Source organism: Myxine glutinosa, unplaced genomic scaffold (assembly GCF_964187855.1).
Source record: "Myxine glutinosa unplaced genomic scaffold, kmMyxGlut1.1 SCAFFOLD_1626, whole genome shotgun sequence".
Lineage (NCBI taxonomy): Eukaryota > Metazoa > Chordata > Myxini > Myxiniformes > Myxinidae > Myxine > Myxine glutinosa.
Genome location: NW_027617721.1, coordinates 32,522 through 50,669, shown reverse-complemented (window position 1 = coordinate 50,669; position 18,148 = coordinate 32,522). Strand labels below are relative to the sequence as shown.

The following is an 18,148-nucleotide window of genomic DNA, read 5'->3' as shown; positions in this document are numbered from 1 at the left end:
TCGGGTGACCACACTCAGTGGTGTCATGGTTAGAGTGTGCGCTCTGAGTCTGGGGAGAGTTCAGAGGTTCGAACCCCCGGCCAGGTCATACCGAAGACTTCAAATGCTCCGTGCTGTTTCCTTGCTTTGACGTTCGGCATTTAAAAGGATGGAACACAGACAAACGATCATGTTGGTGACCATTGCACAGGCTTTGATGGGCCTAACGGCTTCCGCTTGCATCAACCAATCGAATCGATATGTGCCGGTCACTCTGTGCCGTCTCACGTGCTGCTCGGCCGCCTTCGCAGCAATAAACGCACCCTTTCTAATAGCTGCTCTCCAGCTTTGCCTCATTTGTGTCGAGTCATGCCAGTTCCCCTCATCATTGAAGATCTCTAGAGGTCTTCCTTGATGACATCCATCCAACGTTTATAGGGCCTGCCACACGGGCGAGTTCCAGTGCATCGACCTATCTCACGATTCTCTGGCACACGGCACACGCGACCCAGCCATCTCGGTCTCGACGTCGTCACCATCGTGCTTATAGTTATGTTGGCATGTGAAAGGACTTCCTTATTGGTGATCTTTTGCCACCAGCGAATATGCTCGACGTGGCATAAGCATCTGCGGTGGAACATCTCCAGCTGGTGTTTATTTAGTGGAGCCCAGGTCTCGCTGCCATATAGCAGTATTGCCAAGATGACGTGGTGGTATACAATCAGCTCGGTGTTGAGGGATGGGCCTGAACGACACCACATTCGACTTTGGAGTGAGTAAAACGTGGATGTCATGATGGATCATGTCGTATCAGTTTTTCTTCACTAACTGCCAGTCCCCACCTTGTGCAGGTATCAATAATTTTTCTGTAGTTCCTCCACCTTATTACAGGAAAATGCGGCACCATCCGCATGAAGGAGTTATTTGATGATATCTAGCAGGGCCTAGCTAGTCCTTAGCCTGCGCAAGTTAAACAGGTTGCCACCCAGCTTGTAGCGAATACCAAACCCGTAGTCTTCCAAACCCTCAAGTGCCATTCCAATCATGTGACTGAATACGACGGTGAGGCAGGCCGCAGCTGGAATGCAGCTTTGGCGGAAACCTGTCGTGATGTCAAACTTTGAGGTTGTTTCCCCATTGATAAACACTTTTACTACATGGAAACTGCGGATGAAATTGACGAGTTGATGGAATACCACTTGCATCAAAGTTCCTTTAAAGGGAATATTTATTATTATTATTATTATTATTATTATTATAAACAGCTGTTCCATGTTCGCTGTGCAATAATTTGAGAATAATACTGGATATAATGTTTTTTTTGTTTAATCACATGTCCTATTTTGTCGTCGTATGAAGACCTCTATAAAAACTCACACGCACGAGCATTGATGTCGCAAATCAATATGGATCACTCGCCCACGTACTCGTGCCATTCGTTCACCCCGGCTCGTCACGCCGTTCGGATCATTCCTTCGTCCCAACCCTTCGTTCCTTCGGTGGTGGAGACTTCGGAAGCGGCCGTCATGAACTCCGGTATCCTGTGAATTAGAAATTTATGAGAAGACGCAAAGGAGACTGCGTCTTCTCACATTTCTAATCCTCGGGATCTTGGAGGTCATTACCTCTGCGCCTTCGTCTTCACCCTTCGTCAACCTTCCCGTCCCCTGCTTAATTAATAACCGTTCTTTCCACAGACTGTGCATCGTCAACGATGAGCTGTTTGTACGGACGGCCAGTGGAGAGGAGATTCGCCGGGCGTTTGTAACACCGGCGCCGACACCTTCCAGCAGTCCTGTGCCCACGTTACTACCTCCGCAGCAGGACATGTTACAGACCTTCTCTCTGCAGTCGGGGATGAACCTTGAATGGTCACAGAAGTAAGATATCTCTCCCTCCCTTCTTCCTAGGTGTTTTGACGTTTGAAAATGGCTTCATCGTGTCCGTTTTCCACACTTGTCTCGATTTTTTTTCTTTTTTTTTTATCATTCCGTTGCCCCGATCATTTTATCCCAAAGGTGTTCGTATTCTTTTTTATGTGGGTGGGTGAGTGCGTGTCGATTGGAGCGAAGGGTTCATATTTCACCAGCATGGATAAAGCCACAATGCACGACGAGTCCTAAAATCCATCACATTAACCCTCCACCTTGTCCTCCTTTTCCAGGTGCTTGCAGGATAATGATTGGGACTTCAACAAATCTGCTCAAGTTTTCCTGAAGTTGCAGGTATGGCTCATGGAATCTTGGAACTCTTTTAGTTAAAAGGATCGATCTGTCTCTGCAGGTTCTTTCCGACGTTGTTACCTCCGCCACCAAAGGTAGATGGAGGTTATGTTTTCACCCCTGTCTGTCTGTTTGTCCGTTGATTTGTGAACAAGACATCTCAAAAAGTTGTGGATTGATTCGGACGAAATTTGGCAGAGATGTAGCGTGTGCGACAAGGACGAAATGATTAGAATTTGGTGAAGATTCGGATCCGGCTACTAGAATTTTTTAAGTGATTCGGCACCATTGAGTGATGGGGCCAAAAACGATACATAGCAGGACATCTCAAAACGTTATGGACGGATTCGGACAAAACCTGGTGGACAGGTTGTGTCTGTGACAAGGAAGAATCGATTCAATTTTGGTGAAGATTGGAATATGGATTCGGATATGAGAATTATTTAATTTGCAAGTGATTCTTCACCATTGAGAGATCAGGTGAAAAGTGATATATAACATTATATTTCATGTTATTTCAATGAAGTTGTGGACGAGTTATGATGAAACTTGGTGGACGAGTTGTTTAGGTGACAAGAACAAGCAGATTAGATTTTGGTTCAGGTCCGAATCCAGATCCGGCCTATCAGTGGGATACAAAACATAAACTGTTCACCATGCGGAGGTATGCGCTCTACCGAATGCCGTTCTAGGTTTTTTCATTTTATTATATCACAGTAATCTCTTTTATTCTCAATTTCTTTATCGAACAATATTTTCTGTAAGGTTCACTTAGCCGCTCCTGTATGGGTTTGAGGTTCGAGAAGCAGCTGCTGAAATCCGAATCCTATCGAGCTTCTTCCTGATGACTGTGTTTGCTCTTTGCTTCTCTGGGTTCCTTATGACGATTCCAATGCAGTGCTTCGTCGTTCAGTCGAATGTAAATGCCGCAGGCCACAACTGCTCCTGCACCAGCTGCCGATACCGACCACAGAACTTCCTCACATAAAATAATAATAAAAACCTGAACCCAATTGCAAGGCCTTCTCTTTTTGATGTTACATTTGGCATCGGACGCGAACGTGGCCTCACTTCTTTCAAACTGCTTCGGTGTCGAAGCGATCCAAGGTCTCTCATAACGGTTTATTTTGTTTGTCCCACTTCCTCCCCCCTTTAACCTCACCCCTACTGCAGGGCCAAGGGAGCATCCCGCCAGAAGCTTTTAAAAAGTGACGCAGAGCTCTCTTCGACACCAGTTGCCTTTTACAGAATACTGTCCACTTGGCACGGCCGCGTGATGGAACGACGGCCGTTAATGTCACGGAACCCGCGTCAATGAGGAGTTAGGTTGACGGCTTGACGTTGTGGCAATTTTAAATGCCTCCCTTTTCGTACGGGGTTTGTAAGCGGGTCAGACGAGCGAATGAGGAAAAACCATTTGTACAGTTCAGTTGTTGCTACTTGTAATGTTTGAAAATGTGCAGACATTCAATTTCAGTTGCTCTATATTTATGTAGCACTAAAATGTTTTTTGTTTGTTTTTTTACAATAAAACACATTGCACAAGTTCACGACCTTTTCTCTTGAGCAAATGGTGCCGCGGTCATCAAACATTTTTCTAATCATACCGATGAACAAGAACTTTTACGCACAACTTAAACAGTTGAACACACATAAGAACTGAGCTGGGGAAGGGAGGTGAGGGAGTGGCTCTGGGTCCTGCTCTTGGAATGTCGGAGTGTGGGGGGAGTGGTGCAGTCAGGTTTAATTATAATACACGTGGTAATAGAGGGTCTTGGCACGCCAGAGGGAGTAGGAATTGTCAAACTTGATGTGATAAAGACCCCATCCAGGGAAACGGTGTTTCCCCGAGTGCACCACCTCGTGGCAGTTACGTCGGTACAACGGCTCTATCTCCTCGAGTGGTGGTTCCGGGTGACGGCGACTGCCTCTTTCCACGTCCCCTCGGCCTTCCTCCACACCTGCAGTGGAAAAACCTGTGATTCTCAACTGATGGAGAACGCACTCGTGAAGATCTCAAGAAAAACAATTTTAATCATCGATTGTACAAATAGCAATGTTGAAGGTGATGATGAAAGGAGATAGGGTTAAAAATAAAGTTTCTACCTTGATAAAAGGGCAACTACACTAACTTCTATCAAAAGGTTTTGAGGGTCAATTTTCACCTGGAAATCACCGAATCACCTCAGCTACCAACTCTCCCTGCCATTTTTATCAGCTACAGAGGGACTCTTACCTGCGCCCTCCAGTCCTCCGTTTTCAAGCTCGTCTTCCTCATCCGTCGACTCGCTCACTTGAACCGTCACCTCGCTCCCAGGAGAATCTGTCCACTCGAAGAACACACCAAAAGCGATGTCGTAGCTGTCGGTGGCGAACTCCCAGCACAGCTGCTGCCCGTCTGGCCGTGTCGGCACGCGCACCGTGGCCACCTCTCCGCACGAGATGCGTAGCACAGACCGTTCCTGTCTTTGCATGCGCTCCTTGAAGGCCTTCAACTCGGTGTTCGTCAGCAACTCTGGCGCCGAAATTACCGGCGGTGGATCTGAAGCACGAAAAGAAACCAATTGCAATCAAGAATATTAATCGCCTTTAATTTTACAACAGAGATCCTGTAAACTCAAATGATGTGGATGAAAAAGTAAAGAGTATCGATGGAGGGAATGCTTTCAGATTTTGGTTTGTGATGGTGGTTGAACTATGGATAACCTTTTGCTCCCTCTTGATTCCTTTCTTCCAAAGTGCACTTTGACATCAACTCCTGTTGGGAACAAGAAAATGAGGAAAATCCTGTCAAAGCTATGCACTACGTACATTCACCCCGTTTTGGAATTTGGTGCACCCGGATGGAGCCCGAGCCAAAGTTGCAGCAATCTGCTAGCATTGAGAGTCGTCGTCTGTATGATCTCCTTTCCCAAGCAACATCACTACTCCCATCTATTTCTGGCTTACACTATCACCTCACTTGCTGCGAGGTGAAGCGACATCCTCGCCTACTTCACGAAATCTAGATGTGGGAGAAGCGATATTGAGACATTTGTCAAGAAAGTCATATATAACTATCTTCACTCTTCAGGCTTTTAAAATTACGCCTTTCATGTTGAACGTCGCAAATAAATGTCAAGAAATCCTATGTCATGCCAAAAATGAAAAAAAATATAAAGGAAACACACAACACCAACTTTCCCGCTTCGTTCAGTCCAACGGGAATGGTGAGAGGAGAGAAGAGCGAGATTACCTGCTTGTCCTTGTCCTCATTGCCAAAACTCCACACACCGCGTACGCACACCTTCTCGATGTTTAACATGACGTTTCTTTGAGTGCTCGACTTTCACGCTCAGACAAAGCAAACTCAAATGGATCGGTGATTTCGACAGCAGCAGCAGTTTTGGTGCCTTCATGAATTGCTCCTTCTTTCTACCCGTCATCATAAGAACCGACATCCTCACCAACTTCGCGAAATCTCTCCTTTCTACCCGCTATCGCAAGGAGAACCGACATCCTCGCCAACTTCGCGAAATCTCTCCTTTCTACCCGTCATCGTAAGACTGACATCCTCGCCATCTTCACGAAATATCTCCTTTATACCCGTCATAAGAACCGACATCCTCGCCAACTTCGCGAAATCTCTCCTTTCTACCCGTCATCATAACAATCGACATCCTCGCCAGCTTCGCGAAATCTCTTCTTTCTACCCGTCATCATAAGAACCGACATCCTCGCCAGCTTTGCGAAATCTCTCCTTTCTACCCATCATCATAAGAACCGACATCCTCGCCAACTTCGCGAAATCTCTCCTTTCTACCCATCATCATAAGAACCGACATCCTCGCCAGCTTTGCGAAATCTCTCCTTTCTACCCGTCTTCATAAGAACCGACATCCTCGCCAACTTCGCGAAATCTCTCCTTTCTACCCATCATCATAAGAACCGTCATCCTCGCCAACTTTGCGAAATTGCTCCTTCTTTCTACCCGGCATCGCAAGGAGAACAGACATCCTCGCCAACTTCGCGAAATCTCTCCTTTATACCCGTCATCATAAGAACCGACATCCTCGCCAACTTCGCGAAATCTCTCCTTTCTACCCATCATCATAAGAACCGTCATCCTCGCCAACTTTGCGAAATTGCTCCTTCTTTCTACCCGGCATCGCAAGGAGAACAGACATCCTCGCCAACTTCGCGAAATCTCTCCTTCTTTCTACCCGTCATCATAAGAACCGACATCCTCGGCAACTTCGCGAAATCTCTCCTTTATACCCGTCATCATAAGAACCGACATCCTCGCCAGCTTTGCGAAATCTCTCCTTTCTCCCCGTCATCATAAGAACCGACATCCTCGCCAACTTCGCGAAATCTCTCCTTTCTACCCGTCATCATAAGAACCGACATCTTTGCTAATTTCATGAAATCTTTCTACCCGGCATCATAAGAACCGACATCTTTGCCAATTTCATGAAATCTCTTCTTTCTACCCTTCATCATAAGAACCGACATCCTCGCCGGCTTTGCGAAATCTCTCCTTCTTTCTACCCGCCATCGCAAGGAGAACCGACATCCTCGCCAACTTCGTGAAATCAGTCCTTCTTTCGACCGGTCAACGTAACTTGCTCCTTCATAGACATCAAGAATGATCCCAAATGCGGTTGAGAAACTCACACCAGATCCACATCACCCAAATGAGAACTCGCAAACACCCCAGTATTCCTTCTCCAGTGCAGCTGTTAAATCCACAACAGAATAAGGTGCAAGACTATTGTTTTGCCAGAAGCCCTCATTGTTTTCAATCTGCTCTACATTGTCATATATTTCACATCTTTTATATAATTATTGAATGTTTTCAACTTCTTAATGTCTTTTTATTGCAATTAATATTATCTGTTTTTTTTCTGATATGTTTGTATACCTGATACACTTATTTGTAATTTCTAGACCTATTTGTTGAATAATTTCCTTGTCGTTTGCATGCTTATGGTTGATTTTGAAATGTTATACGGTATTATATGGGTATTCAATGTAACTTTCATCCAATGTAACTCTATTTTCTCATTCTAATGTAAACGCAACCATTTTAATCTTCCGACTATGGTCTTGTATGTTTTTTTTTTACGGTGTAGCCCGTAGAGCAATGCCGTCTGGAACAGCCTTTGTCCGTATGTATGTATGTGCGTCCCTTCCACCAGCATTTTGTGGATTTATTCCCTTTAAAATTCGTTTTCTCTAAAACTGTTGGTCTGATTGGCACGAACTTTTCACCATAGGAGCGCCTCATGTTGATTTAAAAAAATATATATATTATGACGTCGTAGGACACATGGTACGGGCGCCATCTTGGAAAAAACGAAAAACTTTGCACCTCTATCTCAAACGCTCCATGGAGAAAATTTAAAGGTGGCTGATTGCAAAGTACTCCCAATGGAGAACAACATGTTTATGATGTCATATATGCCTTCATTATGACGTCATAAATCGACAAGTAAAACGCTTGATTCAATCAGGAAATTTATTGAGTGTGATCTCGGGATAAACTGGTCGAGAAAAAAAAACATTGATTACGTTATTGGTCACGTGGTTCGGCAGCCATATTTTTATGGCATAGCTAATAGGGCAATCCCATGTGGAACAGCGTTTGTCTGTCCGTCCAGTGTATGTGTGTATGTTCTTCACAAACGTCCACCAATCAGAGGTGAGGATCTGGTCACATGACAGGGGGCCAGCAGAACCAAGCCTGGCTACGCTGTTGTTGGACTATCGGCCTTGTTTATGTTTATAAAACCAAATTTACTATTATTATTATTATATTGTACTTTGTTGGATGATGGTTCAATGACCATTTTGATTTCATTTGATGTACCATACTGTATAATATAGTGTTAGCGCTGCCAAAGGGAGGGTTATAGTGGGTGGTTTGCCATTGCCTTCCCAGTATTTTGTCCGTGCTCGATATCAAGCAATAAAGCAGCACGTACGATTTTTGAGGTCTTCAGTATGCTTCAGCCAGGGTTTCAACCACTGACGTCCGAGATTCGGAGTGCATGCTCAAACGATGCCACCACCGAACTTGGGTAAAGTGACCATAACTGATCAAAATAAATTACAACCATCTCAGGTTTAACTACCAATTCCTGGTGTTGGCTTAGTTGTTAGGGTGCCGGCTTGGGATACAAGGATCCTGGGTTCAATTGCTGAATTAACGCCAGGGGGGTTGACTCAGCCTGTCATCCTTCCGGGGTCGGCAAATTGAGTACCAGTTCACTGGTAATTCCCTGTGTGTCGCAAGAGGCGACTAACAGGGTTGGTGGTAGGAAGGGCATCCGGCCATAAAACATCGCTTCAAAAAGGGGACAGCGGTGCCCGAAAAAGGACAACCCCTGCTCTGCGGGGGGAAATGGCCCCAAAAGGTGGTTCTTCTTCTTCAGGTTATCTTCTGGACCCACCTGTGATCTTTTGAATACTCAACACCACTTCATGAAGACAGTAAACTCATCAATATGAAGAGTTGAACGAGGAGAATCCAACTCTCAAAACTTGAACTTCAAAAGAGGTCTTTGGAGAAGAATTGGTCATGAAGAAATGTGGGGTCGAGCAGGCATTTTGAACTTGGTCAGGATGCCCCTGATGCCCCACCGAGGGGCCTTTAATTTCCACCAACTAAGGCTAGCAGACAGGAAATTTGATCAAATAGTCTAAGTGAAGAATAAAATCAGGAAGACTTCACAGCAAACAGATAATATACTAATAGAAAGGAAGAATCACAAATTGTCTCAATGAGAAACGTCGATTGATCGGTGCGAGATCCCAGTGGTGTGGCCTACAGCAGCAAAACTTGGCCTTTTGGGTGAACAAATGAAAGGGAAACGACAGATGCCTCACGGAGGGAATGATGGCGGGTTACACAAAGGAGAAAGAGAGAGAAACGAGCAGGATTATAAATAACCAATCCATCTATGTGGGGAAATTACGTGCCCAGACCAGGAATCGAACCCAGGCCCTCTGCTGAACCGTACCAGTGGTCCGCCATCTGAGCTATCTGGGCGACCCTGACCGAGCGTGCGCTTTTCCCACACACGTGATTGCCACTCTTTATCCGTCAATGCTTCCGGAGCACTCGCTGCCAACCATAGGAGCACCAACGGCCTGAACACGAGAGGGTCTTCCCCCAATCGGGGGACAAATCGGACATTATAGCGTACATGGATTTGTTCAAGGTACTTCGACAAGCAACAGTGCCATGGCCATGAAAGAGTGTGCGCAAAATGCTGAAAGGGCATGGAAACGGCCGCCATGACAGCTGCAGCTGCAGAAACACTCAACCACTTCCATTCCGACCAGGCCCCACCCCGATCCACCCTCCTCGATAAAAAAAAATATAGGGAAGCAAACCCTGAATTTGGTATTTTGCTGACGCTCCCACATAAACCATTATCAGCTGTGAAATAAAATTATAGGACAACAAAGATTGTCATTCAGCAAATTAAGCCGATCGAAGGGACAAGCTTCAACATGCATCACATGCAAAGCAAAGACCCACGCGACTACCGGACTGAAGGTGCTGGCTCACATGGATGGTGCTGGCTCACGTGGGTGGTGCTGGCTGACGTGGGTGGTGCTGGCTGACGTGGGTGGTGCTGGCTCACGTGGGTGGTGCTGGCTCACGTGGGTGGTGCTGGCTCACGTGGCTGGTGCTGGCTCACGTGGGTGGTGCTGGCTCACGGCTGGTGCTGGCTCACGGCTGGTGCTGGCTGACGTGGGTGGTGCTGGCTGACGTGGGTGGTGCTGGCTCACGTGGCTGGTGCTGGCTCACGTGCGTGGTGCTGGCTCACGTGGCTGGTGCTGGCTCACGTGGGTGGTGCTGGCTCACGTGGCTGGTGCTGCCTCACGTGGCTGGTGCTGCCTCACGTGGGTGGTGCTGGCTCACGTGGGTGGTGCTGGCTCACGTGGCTGGTGCTGGCTCACGTGGCTGGTGCTGGCTCACGTGGCTGGTGCTGGCTGACGTGGGTGGTGCTGGCTCACGTGGCTGGTGCTGGCTCACGTGGGTGGTGCTGGCTCACGTGGCTGGTGCTGGCTCACGTGGGTGGTGCTGGCTCACGTGGCTGGTGCTGGCTGACGTGGGTGGTGCTGGCTCACGTGGCTGGTGCTGGCTCACGTGGCTGGTGCTGGCTGACGTGGGTGGTGCTGGCTCACGTGGGTGGTGCTGGCTCACGTGGATGGTGCTGGCTCACGTGGGTGGTGCTGGCTCACGTGGGTGGTGCTGGCTCACGTGGCTGGTGCTGGCTCACGTGGCTGGTGCTGGCTCACGTGGGTGGTGCTGCCTCACGTGGCTGGTGCTGGCTCACGTGGGTGGTGCTGGCTCACGGCTGGTGCTGGCTCACGTGGGTGGTGCTGGCTGACGTGGCTGGTGCTGGCTCACGTGGGTGGTGCTGGCTCACGGCTGGTGCTGGCTCACGTGGGTGGTGCTGGCTCACGTGGCTGGTGCTGGCTCACGTGGGTGGTGCTGTCTCACGTGGCTGGTGCTGGCTCACGGCTGGTGCTGGCTCACGTGGCTGGTGCTGGCTCACGTGGCTGGTGCTGCCTCACGTGGGTGGTGCTGGCTCACGTGGCTGGTGCTGGCTCACGTGGGTGGTGCTGGCTCACGGCTGGTGCTGGCTCACGTGGGTGGTGCTGGCTGACGTGGGTGGTGCTGGCTCACGTGGCTGGTGCTGGCTCACGTGGCTGGTGCTGGCTCACGTGCGTGGTGCTGGCTCACGTGGGTGGTGCTGGCTCACATGCGTGGTGCTGTCTCACGTGGGTGGTGCTGTTGCGGTTACAATAAACTATCTGTAGAACGCAGGGCCACATTTTGAGCTCATAATACACTTGCATTTTCAGACTTATGTGCTACTGGGCTGGTAGGATGGCCTAGACCTCGAGGTACGCACAGTCGTCTCTAAGCTGTCCAGCCTGGGTTTGAATCATGACGTAGCGATAAAACAATCATCCACAGGCGACTCATCCATCAATGATCCGCACGTTGACCACGTCACGAGATTTTGGTTCGTATTGAAAATGAGTATCGAGGGATCGTGAAATATGTTTGCAAAGGAGCCGGCTCCAATGCAATCCATGCACCAAAGGTATCCATGAATGGTGAAGGTGCACCCTCACATTCTACATTGTCCAAATCAACTATCAGGGACGCCTCTTCGTGGTGGTTGTACCCACAACGCAAGTTGGGGACCAAATCTTTCCCATTCTTCCCTGCTGCCCGGATTCGTCAGGACAGCACGGTCACGGTCATAGAGCCGATTGGTCCCCATGGACCGGTCCTTTCCCTCTTGTCCTTGTCTCTCTGTCTCTCTCTGTATCTCTCTCTATCTGTCTGTCTCTCTGTCTGTCTGTCTCTGTCTCTCTCTGTCTCTGTCTGTCTGTCTGTCTCTGTCTCTCTCTGTCTCTGTCTGTCTGTCTGTCTCTCTGTCTGTCTGTCTCTGTCTCTCTCTGTATCTCTGTCTGTCTGTCTCTCTGTCTCTGTCTCTCTCTATCTCTCTCTGTCTCTGTATCTCTCTCTGTCTCTGTCTCTGTCTCTCTCTGTCTGTCTCTGTCTCTCTCTGTATCTCTGTCTGTCTGTCTGTCTCTGTCTCTCTCTGTATCTCTCTCTGTCTCTGTCTCTCTCTGTCTGTCTGTCTCTCTGTCTGTCTGTCTCTCTCTGTCTGTCTGTCTCTGTCTCTGTCTGTCTCTCTGTCTCTCTGTCTGTCTGTCTCTCTGTGTGTCTGTCTCTGTCTCTCTCTGTATTTCTCTCTGTATCTCTCTCTGTATCTCTCTCTGTATCTCTCTCTGTATCTCTCTCTGTATCTCTCTCTGTCTCTCTCTGTCTCTCTCTGTCTCTCTCTGTCTCTGTCTCTCTCTGTATCTCTCTCTGTCTCTGTCTCTGTCTCTCTCTGTATCTCTCTCTCTCTGTGTCTGTCTCTGTCTCTGTCTGTATCTCTCTCTGTATCTCTCTCTGTCTGTCTCTCTCTCTGTCTGTCTCTCTCTCTGTCTGTCTCTGTCTCTCTCTGTCTGTCTGTCTCTCTGTCTGTCTGTCTGTCTGTCTCTGTCTGTCTGTCTGTCTCTGTCTGTCTCTCTGTCTGTCTGTCTCTGTCTCTCTCTGTATCTCTGTCTCTGTCTCTCTCTCTGTATCTCTCTCTGTCTGTGTGTCTCTCTGTCTCTCTCTCTCTCTGTCTCTGTCTCTGTATCTCTCTCTGTATGTCTCTGTCTCTGTCTGTCTGTCTGTCTGTCTCTCTCCCTCAGCGCTCATTTTGTGAAGGCGGGGGTACACCACCCTGGCTGTGGTGGATCTCTGGGTCGCTCCTGCAAGATCAATCGGCTGTCTTCATGCCGCAGGCTTGTTTAACAGAACTGTCTGGGGCTATACATCAACAACAACAACAACAACAACATTATCCAAATGGGTGGCTGGCTTTAAAGGTAAATTGATGGCCCTCAAAGATGACCCATCAAGGTGGCAGGTAGATGTTTCCGACACAAGCTGTCGCCCAGGTTGAGGCATTAATGATGCAGGAACGCTGTGTTAAAATCACCTGAATATCCCTAGAACTTGGAATTTCTCAAGGAGACATTTTCACCGCAATCACTCGGGCATGTCCGAAGTCTCATCCAGAAACGGCAGCACTCACGAGCGACAACAATATCCGCCGGCATGTTCCAACCATTCAATGTGGATTCAGCCGATGTCAACACTCGTCTGGTAACCGGTGACAAAACATGGCTTCACCATCAGGATCCTGAAACCGAATTGGAATCCGTGCGATGGAAGCACAAGGGATCAACATCACACAGGAAAATGTGCATCCAATCCTCAGCTGGCGAGACCATAAACTCCATTTTCTGGGATGCGAAGGATAATCCTGCTGATTGATTATACGCCGATAAACCCACAACCCCAGGGAAATATTACACAAGCCGAATGCGATATTTACGACAGGCCTTTACCACCCCCACAGACAATCATGATCCTGATCGTGTCCAGACCTGGCCTCCAGTGACGTATCTGTTCCGACAAATATTTGGATTCCTGGCCACCGGTTTTCCAACGACGAGGAACTCCACTGACTGAAACGATCAAAACGTGACTGAAAGAGCAAACTTCCACTTTGCATTTATCGATATTTTAAAGGATAAATGAAGAAAATGCACCAAAGTGAGGTAGCGTGTCAAAGACGAACAGTATCTCGTCCCTAGAGCTTCAGAATTCCCCTTCTGAACATCGCTGAATGTGACGAATCGTTAACTTGGGGTTTGCAAAACCATCCACCGTACTTTTGAATTCCCAATATCGTACAACATAGCCGAGCTCCCCAAAAATACTCGCTGTAGTCGGGACGATCCAGATTCAGAAATGAAGTCAACATCAAGTAGTAAAGTAGCGCAGCAGGTAAGGCTCAGGTCCAACGTCAGGTCAGCAATAACTAGAAAATATAATTTGACGCGAATGTATCGATGCACGTCAACCCACTGTTACATTTGATCACAAAGTTAACATGAAAAATTAAAGGTTCACGTATGAGAGAAAGAGACACATAGATACTTCCAACTCAAGTTATGGCCTGTGTTACGGATTCGTCACTTCCGTCTTTGTGGTTTTCATCTACTTCAAGCATTTTTAGTTTCATGTACTATTATTGTTACGGTTTCGGTGTGAAATGGAGATAACTGTCTTCAAAGGTAAAAATAGTGTTTCAGAAGAAAAACGAAATGGGTGAAGAAGAAGAGGAGGAGACGGGCGATAGGATCGAGAGAGATCGGAGAAGAAAGGCCTATCTGCTTCGTGGTGGCGAGCGGACCTTGTGGACATTGGTCGCGAGCGGACCTTGTAGACATTGGTCGCGAGCGAATGTTGGTTTCCCTGGGAAAGGGATTCCCGTGACAGGGATTCCCGTGACAGAGTCGTTATTGCTGTTGCAAATAAACCTGCATGACGGGTTTTGGTTTCGAGAGTGAATCATCGGTGGAGAGCAAGCTGACGCCTCCATTATTGGCCGGTCCGCCATTTCACCTCACACAAGCCATTCGCCCGCTTCCACGTGTGTGTCGTGGATTTTCCCGGAGCGACCTCAGCGTGGGAACTGCCGATTGTTCATGTCGGCTTCATTGTTGGGTGAACGGAAGGTGTGAGTTTCCATTCACCTTTTGGGTGAACCATTACCGGACCAACTTCGGCTCGACCTCTCATCAAGCGGCTCTTCTGCAGCTTTAACTGTCGACCGACCTGGGTTCAGGTCTCAGTACGACCTTTTATTGTGATCACCGGAGCGGGGATTGACTTTGGCCCGATCTCTCATCAAGCGGCTCTTCTGCAGCTTTAACTGTCGACCGTCCTGGGTTCAGGTCTCAGTACGACCTTTTATTGTGATCACCGGAGCGGGGATCGACTTTGGCCCGATCTCTCATCAAGCGGCTCTTCTGCAGCTTTAACTGTCGACCGTCCTGGGTTCAGGTCTCAGTACGACCTTTTATTGTGATCACCGGAGCGGGGATCGACTTTGGCCCGATCTCTCATCAAGCGGCTCTTCTGCAGCTTTAACTGTCGACCGTCCTGGGTTCAGGTCTCAGTACGACCTTTTATTGTGATCACCGGAGCGGGGATCGACCTTGGCCTGGTGTCGTGACACAGTGACTTTGGGGGATGTGACACGTCACTCACGTTGGAGTACTGTGAGTTATTGATTCAGGAATATATTGGTGGTACCATCATAGGAATTGTATGGTTTATGATGTGCAAGTGAGAGTTTCCTTCTACTTGCGTTAAGTGTTATTATTGTGTGAGTTTGAATACAATAATTGGTTTTGTATCAATTGCTTGGTGTGGTTCTACCATTGGTCATTGGGACACACACATAATAGCACATCTTTCTGCCGTGACTCCTTTCGAGGCTCCGAGGTACACCGGGTTGGGGAGGACCACGGACCTAACACCTGCAAAGATATTTTCAAACGACATGGGGCGATTTACATTTGATCTGTTGAACCCAAAACGGATTGAATTCATCTTTGCAGTACAGTCCATACTTGTGGCAAGTTTTGTTGAAATCCCTTAAGTGGTTCACAAGTTACCCTGGTAAAAATTTAAAACGATATCGGACGGACGGGCATTCTGACAACACCGCCTTCGGCCTTGGAGGCATAAAAATCAAACACTCTGGGAGAAGAAACACTCAAATGAACAAATAGTTTGTGGAGATTGGCACGAATATGGCATTAGTCACATGTTCCGTCACAGCAATCAAGATCGGCCAATCACAAGGGCTGGCATCAGAACCGAGACCAAAGAGCAAGGATGAGCAAAAGGATCCGGTTCCTCAAGTCTCTGGGAAGCCGTTCGTCACGGCTTGAAAGTCAACGTGAGCCTTTCTGCACAAGACAACAAGGTATAAACACAAGGATTTGTACAAACGGGGTGAAAAGGTTACCTCCTCCAGCGAGGCCTTGGGCGTGGCGTCATTTCCTTGAGACTCCAACCCACTGTAGCTGCAATTGAACACAACTCCGGTAAGTGCACAGAAACATGTCACCGTCAAATCCACATCCTGGCCTTTGTTACCCCTAACCAATTGTAATTACAAACTAGGCCTGGGCGACAATGGCAAAACCTACATCACGACAATGGACTTCACTATCACTATTATAATGATATCATGATAAGACAAATAATGTTATAAATGGTTTGATAACCATGTGGCATGCAATAACAATCCACATAGGAACGAACTCAATAGCCAAAGAGTTACCTGTGTTCGTACTCTTTATTTCATAATTCTGTTGCAATTTGTATAAAGTCAAATCTCATTTTACGTGTGGACGAAATCGCTTTGTTCATTTACCCAATGACTGGATGAGCAGCTTCCTAACATAACACACCAAACAAGCTTCATGCTAACATAACACACCAAACAAGCTTCATGCTAACATAACACACCAAACAAGCTTCATGCTAACATAACACACCGAGCAAGCTTCATGTTAACATAACACATCAAACAAGCTTCATGCTAACATAACACACCAAACAAGCTTCATGCTAACATAACACATCAAACAAGCTTCGTGCTAACATAACACACCAAACAAGCTTCATGCTAACATAACACACCAAACAAGCTTCATGCTAACATAACACACCGAGCAAGCTTCATGCTAACATAACACACCAAACAAGCTTCATGCTAACATAACACACCAAACAAGCTTCATGCTAACATAACACACCAAACAAGCTTCGTGCTAACATAACACATCAAACAAGCTTCGTGCTAACATAACACACCAAACAAGCTTCATGCTAACATAACACACCAAACAAGCTTCATGCTAACATAACACACCAAACAAGCTTCATGCTAACATAACACACCGAGCAAGCTTCATGTTAACATAACACATCAAACAAGCTTCATGCTAACATAACACACCAAACAAGCTTCATGCTAACATAACACACCAAACAAGCTTCGTGCTAACATAACACATCAAACAAGCTTCGTGCTAACATAACACACCAAACAAGCTTCATGCTAACATAACACACCAAACAAGCTTCATGCTAACATAACACACCAAACAAGCTTCATGCTAACATAACACACCGAGCAAGCTTCATGTTAACATAACACATCAAACAAGCTTCATGCTAACATAACACACCAAACAAGCTTCATGCTAACATAACACATCAAACAAGCTTCGTGCTAACATAACACACCAAACAAGCTTCATGCTAACATAACACACCAAACAAGCTTCATGCTAACATAACACACCGAGCAAGCTTCATGTTAACATAACACATCAAACAAGCTTCATGCTAACATAACACACCAAACAAGCTTCATGCTAACATAACACATCAAACAAGCTTCATGCTAACATAACACATCAAACAAGCTTCATGCTAACATAACACACCAAACAAGCTTCACGCGAACATAACACACCAAACAAGCTTCATGCTAACATAACACACCAAACAAGCTTCATGCTAACATAACACACCGAGCAAGCGTCATGCTAACATAACACACTGAGCAAGCTTCATGCTAACATAACACACCAAACAAGCCTCATGCTAACATAACACACCAAACAAGCTTCATGCTAACATAACACACCAAACAAGCTTCATGCTAACATAACACACCGAGCAAGCTTCATGCTAACATAACACACCAAACAAGCTTCATGCTAACATAACACACCGAGCAAGCTTCATGCTCGCATAACACACCGAGCGAGCTGCATGCTAACATAACACACCAAACAAGCTTCATGCTAACATAACACACCAAACAAGCTTCATGCTGACATAACACACCGAGCAAGCTTCATGCTAACATAACACACCGAGCAAGCCTCATGCTAACATAACACACCGAGCGAGCTTCATGCTAACAGAACACACCAAACAAGCTTCATGCTGACATAACACACTGAGCAAGCTTCATGCTAACATAACACACCGAGCAAGCCTCATGCTAACATAACACACCAAACAAGCTTCATGCTAACATAACACACCAAACAAGCTTCATGCTGACATAACACACCGAGCAAGCTTCATGTTAACATAACACATCAAACAAGCTTCATGCTAACATAACACACCAAACAAGCTTCATGCTAACATAACACATCAAACAAGCCTCATGCTAACATAACACACCAAACAAGCTTCATGCTAACATAACACACCAAACAAGCTTCATGCTAACATAACACACCAAACAAGCTTCATGCTGACATAACACACTGAGCAAGCTTCATGCTAACATAACACACCAAACAAGCTTCATGCTAACATAACACACCGAGCAAGCTTCATGCTCGCATAACACACCGAGCGAGCTGCATGCTAACATAACACACCGAGCAAGCTTCATGCTAGCATAACACACCGAGCAAGCTTCATGCTAGCATAACACACC

The 18,148-nt window shown here is 46.9% G+C and overlaps 2 protein-coding genes across 2 annotated transcripts in view; one reads left to right on the top strand and one right to left on the bottom strand.

The window, feature by feature from the left end:
• The window catches only part of NXF1 (nuclear RNA export factor 1), a 44,230-nt gene extending 40,484 nt beyond the window's left edge, over positions 1-3,746 (top strand). Inside the window, exons 11-13 of the mRNA XM_078769174.1 lie at positions 1,677-1,859; positions 2,144-2,204; positions 3,375-3,746. Of these exons, the coding sequence (XP_078625300.1) occupies positions 1,677-1,859; positions 2,144-2,204; positions 3,375-3,413 (283 nt within the window). The 3' untranslated portion in view covers positions 3,414-3,746. The remainder of the gene's footprint in view (positions 1-1,676; positions 1,860-2,143; positions 2,205-3,374) is intronic.
• LOC137426509 (Golgi resident protein GCP60) overlaps positions 3,627-18,148 on the bottom strand; it is a 44,455-nt gene continuing 29,933 nt past the window's right edge. Inside the window, exons 3-6 of the mRNA XM_078769176.1 lie at positions 15,641-15,698; positions 4,908-4,959; positions 4,438-4,743; positions 3,627-4,162 (exon numbers count right to left, since the gene is read on the bottom strand). Coding sequence (XP_078625302.1) covers positions 3,945-4,162; positions 4,438-4,743; positions 4,908-4,959; positions 15,641-15,698 — 634 coding nt within the window. The 3' untranslated portion in view covers positions 3,627-3,944. The remainder of the gene's footprint in view (positions 4,163-4,437; positions 4,744-4,907; positions 4,960-15,640; positions 15,699-18,148) is intronic.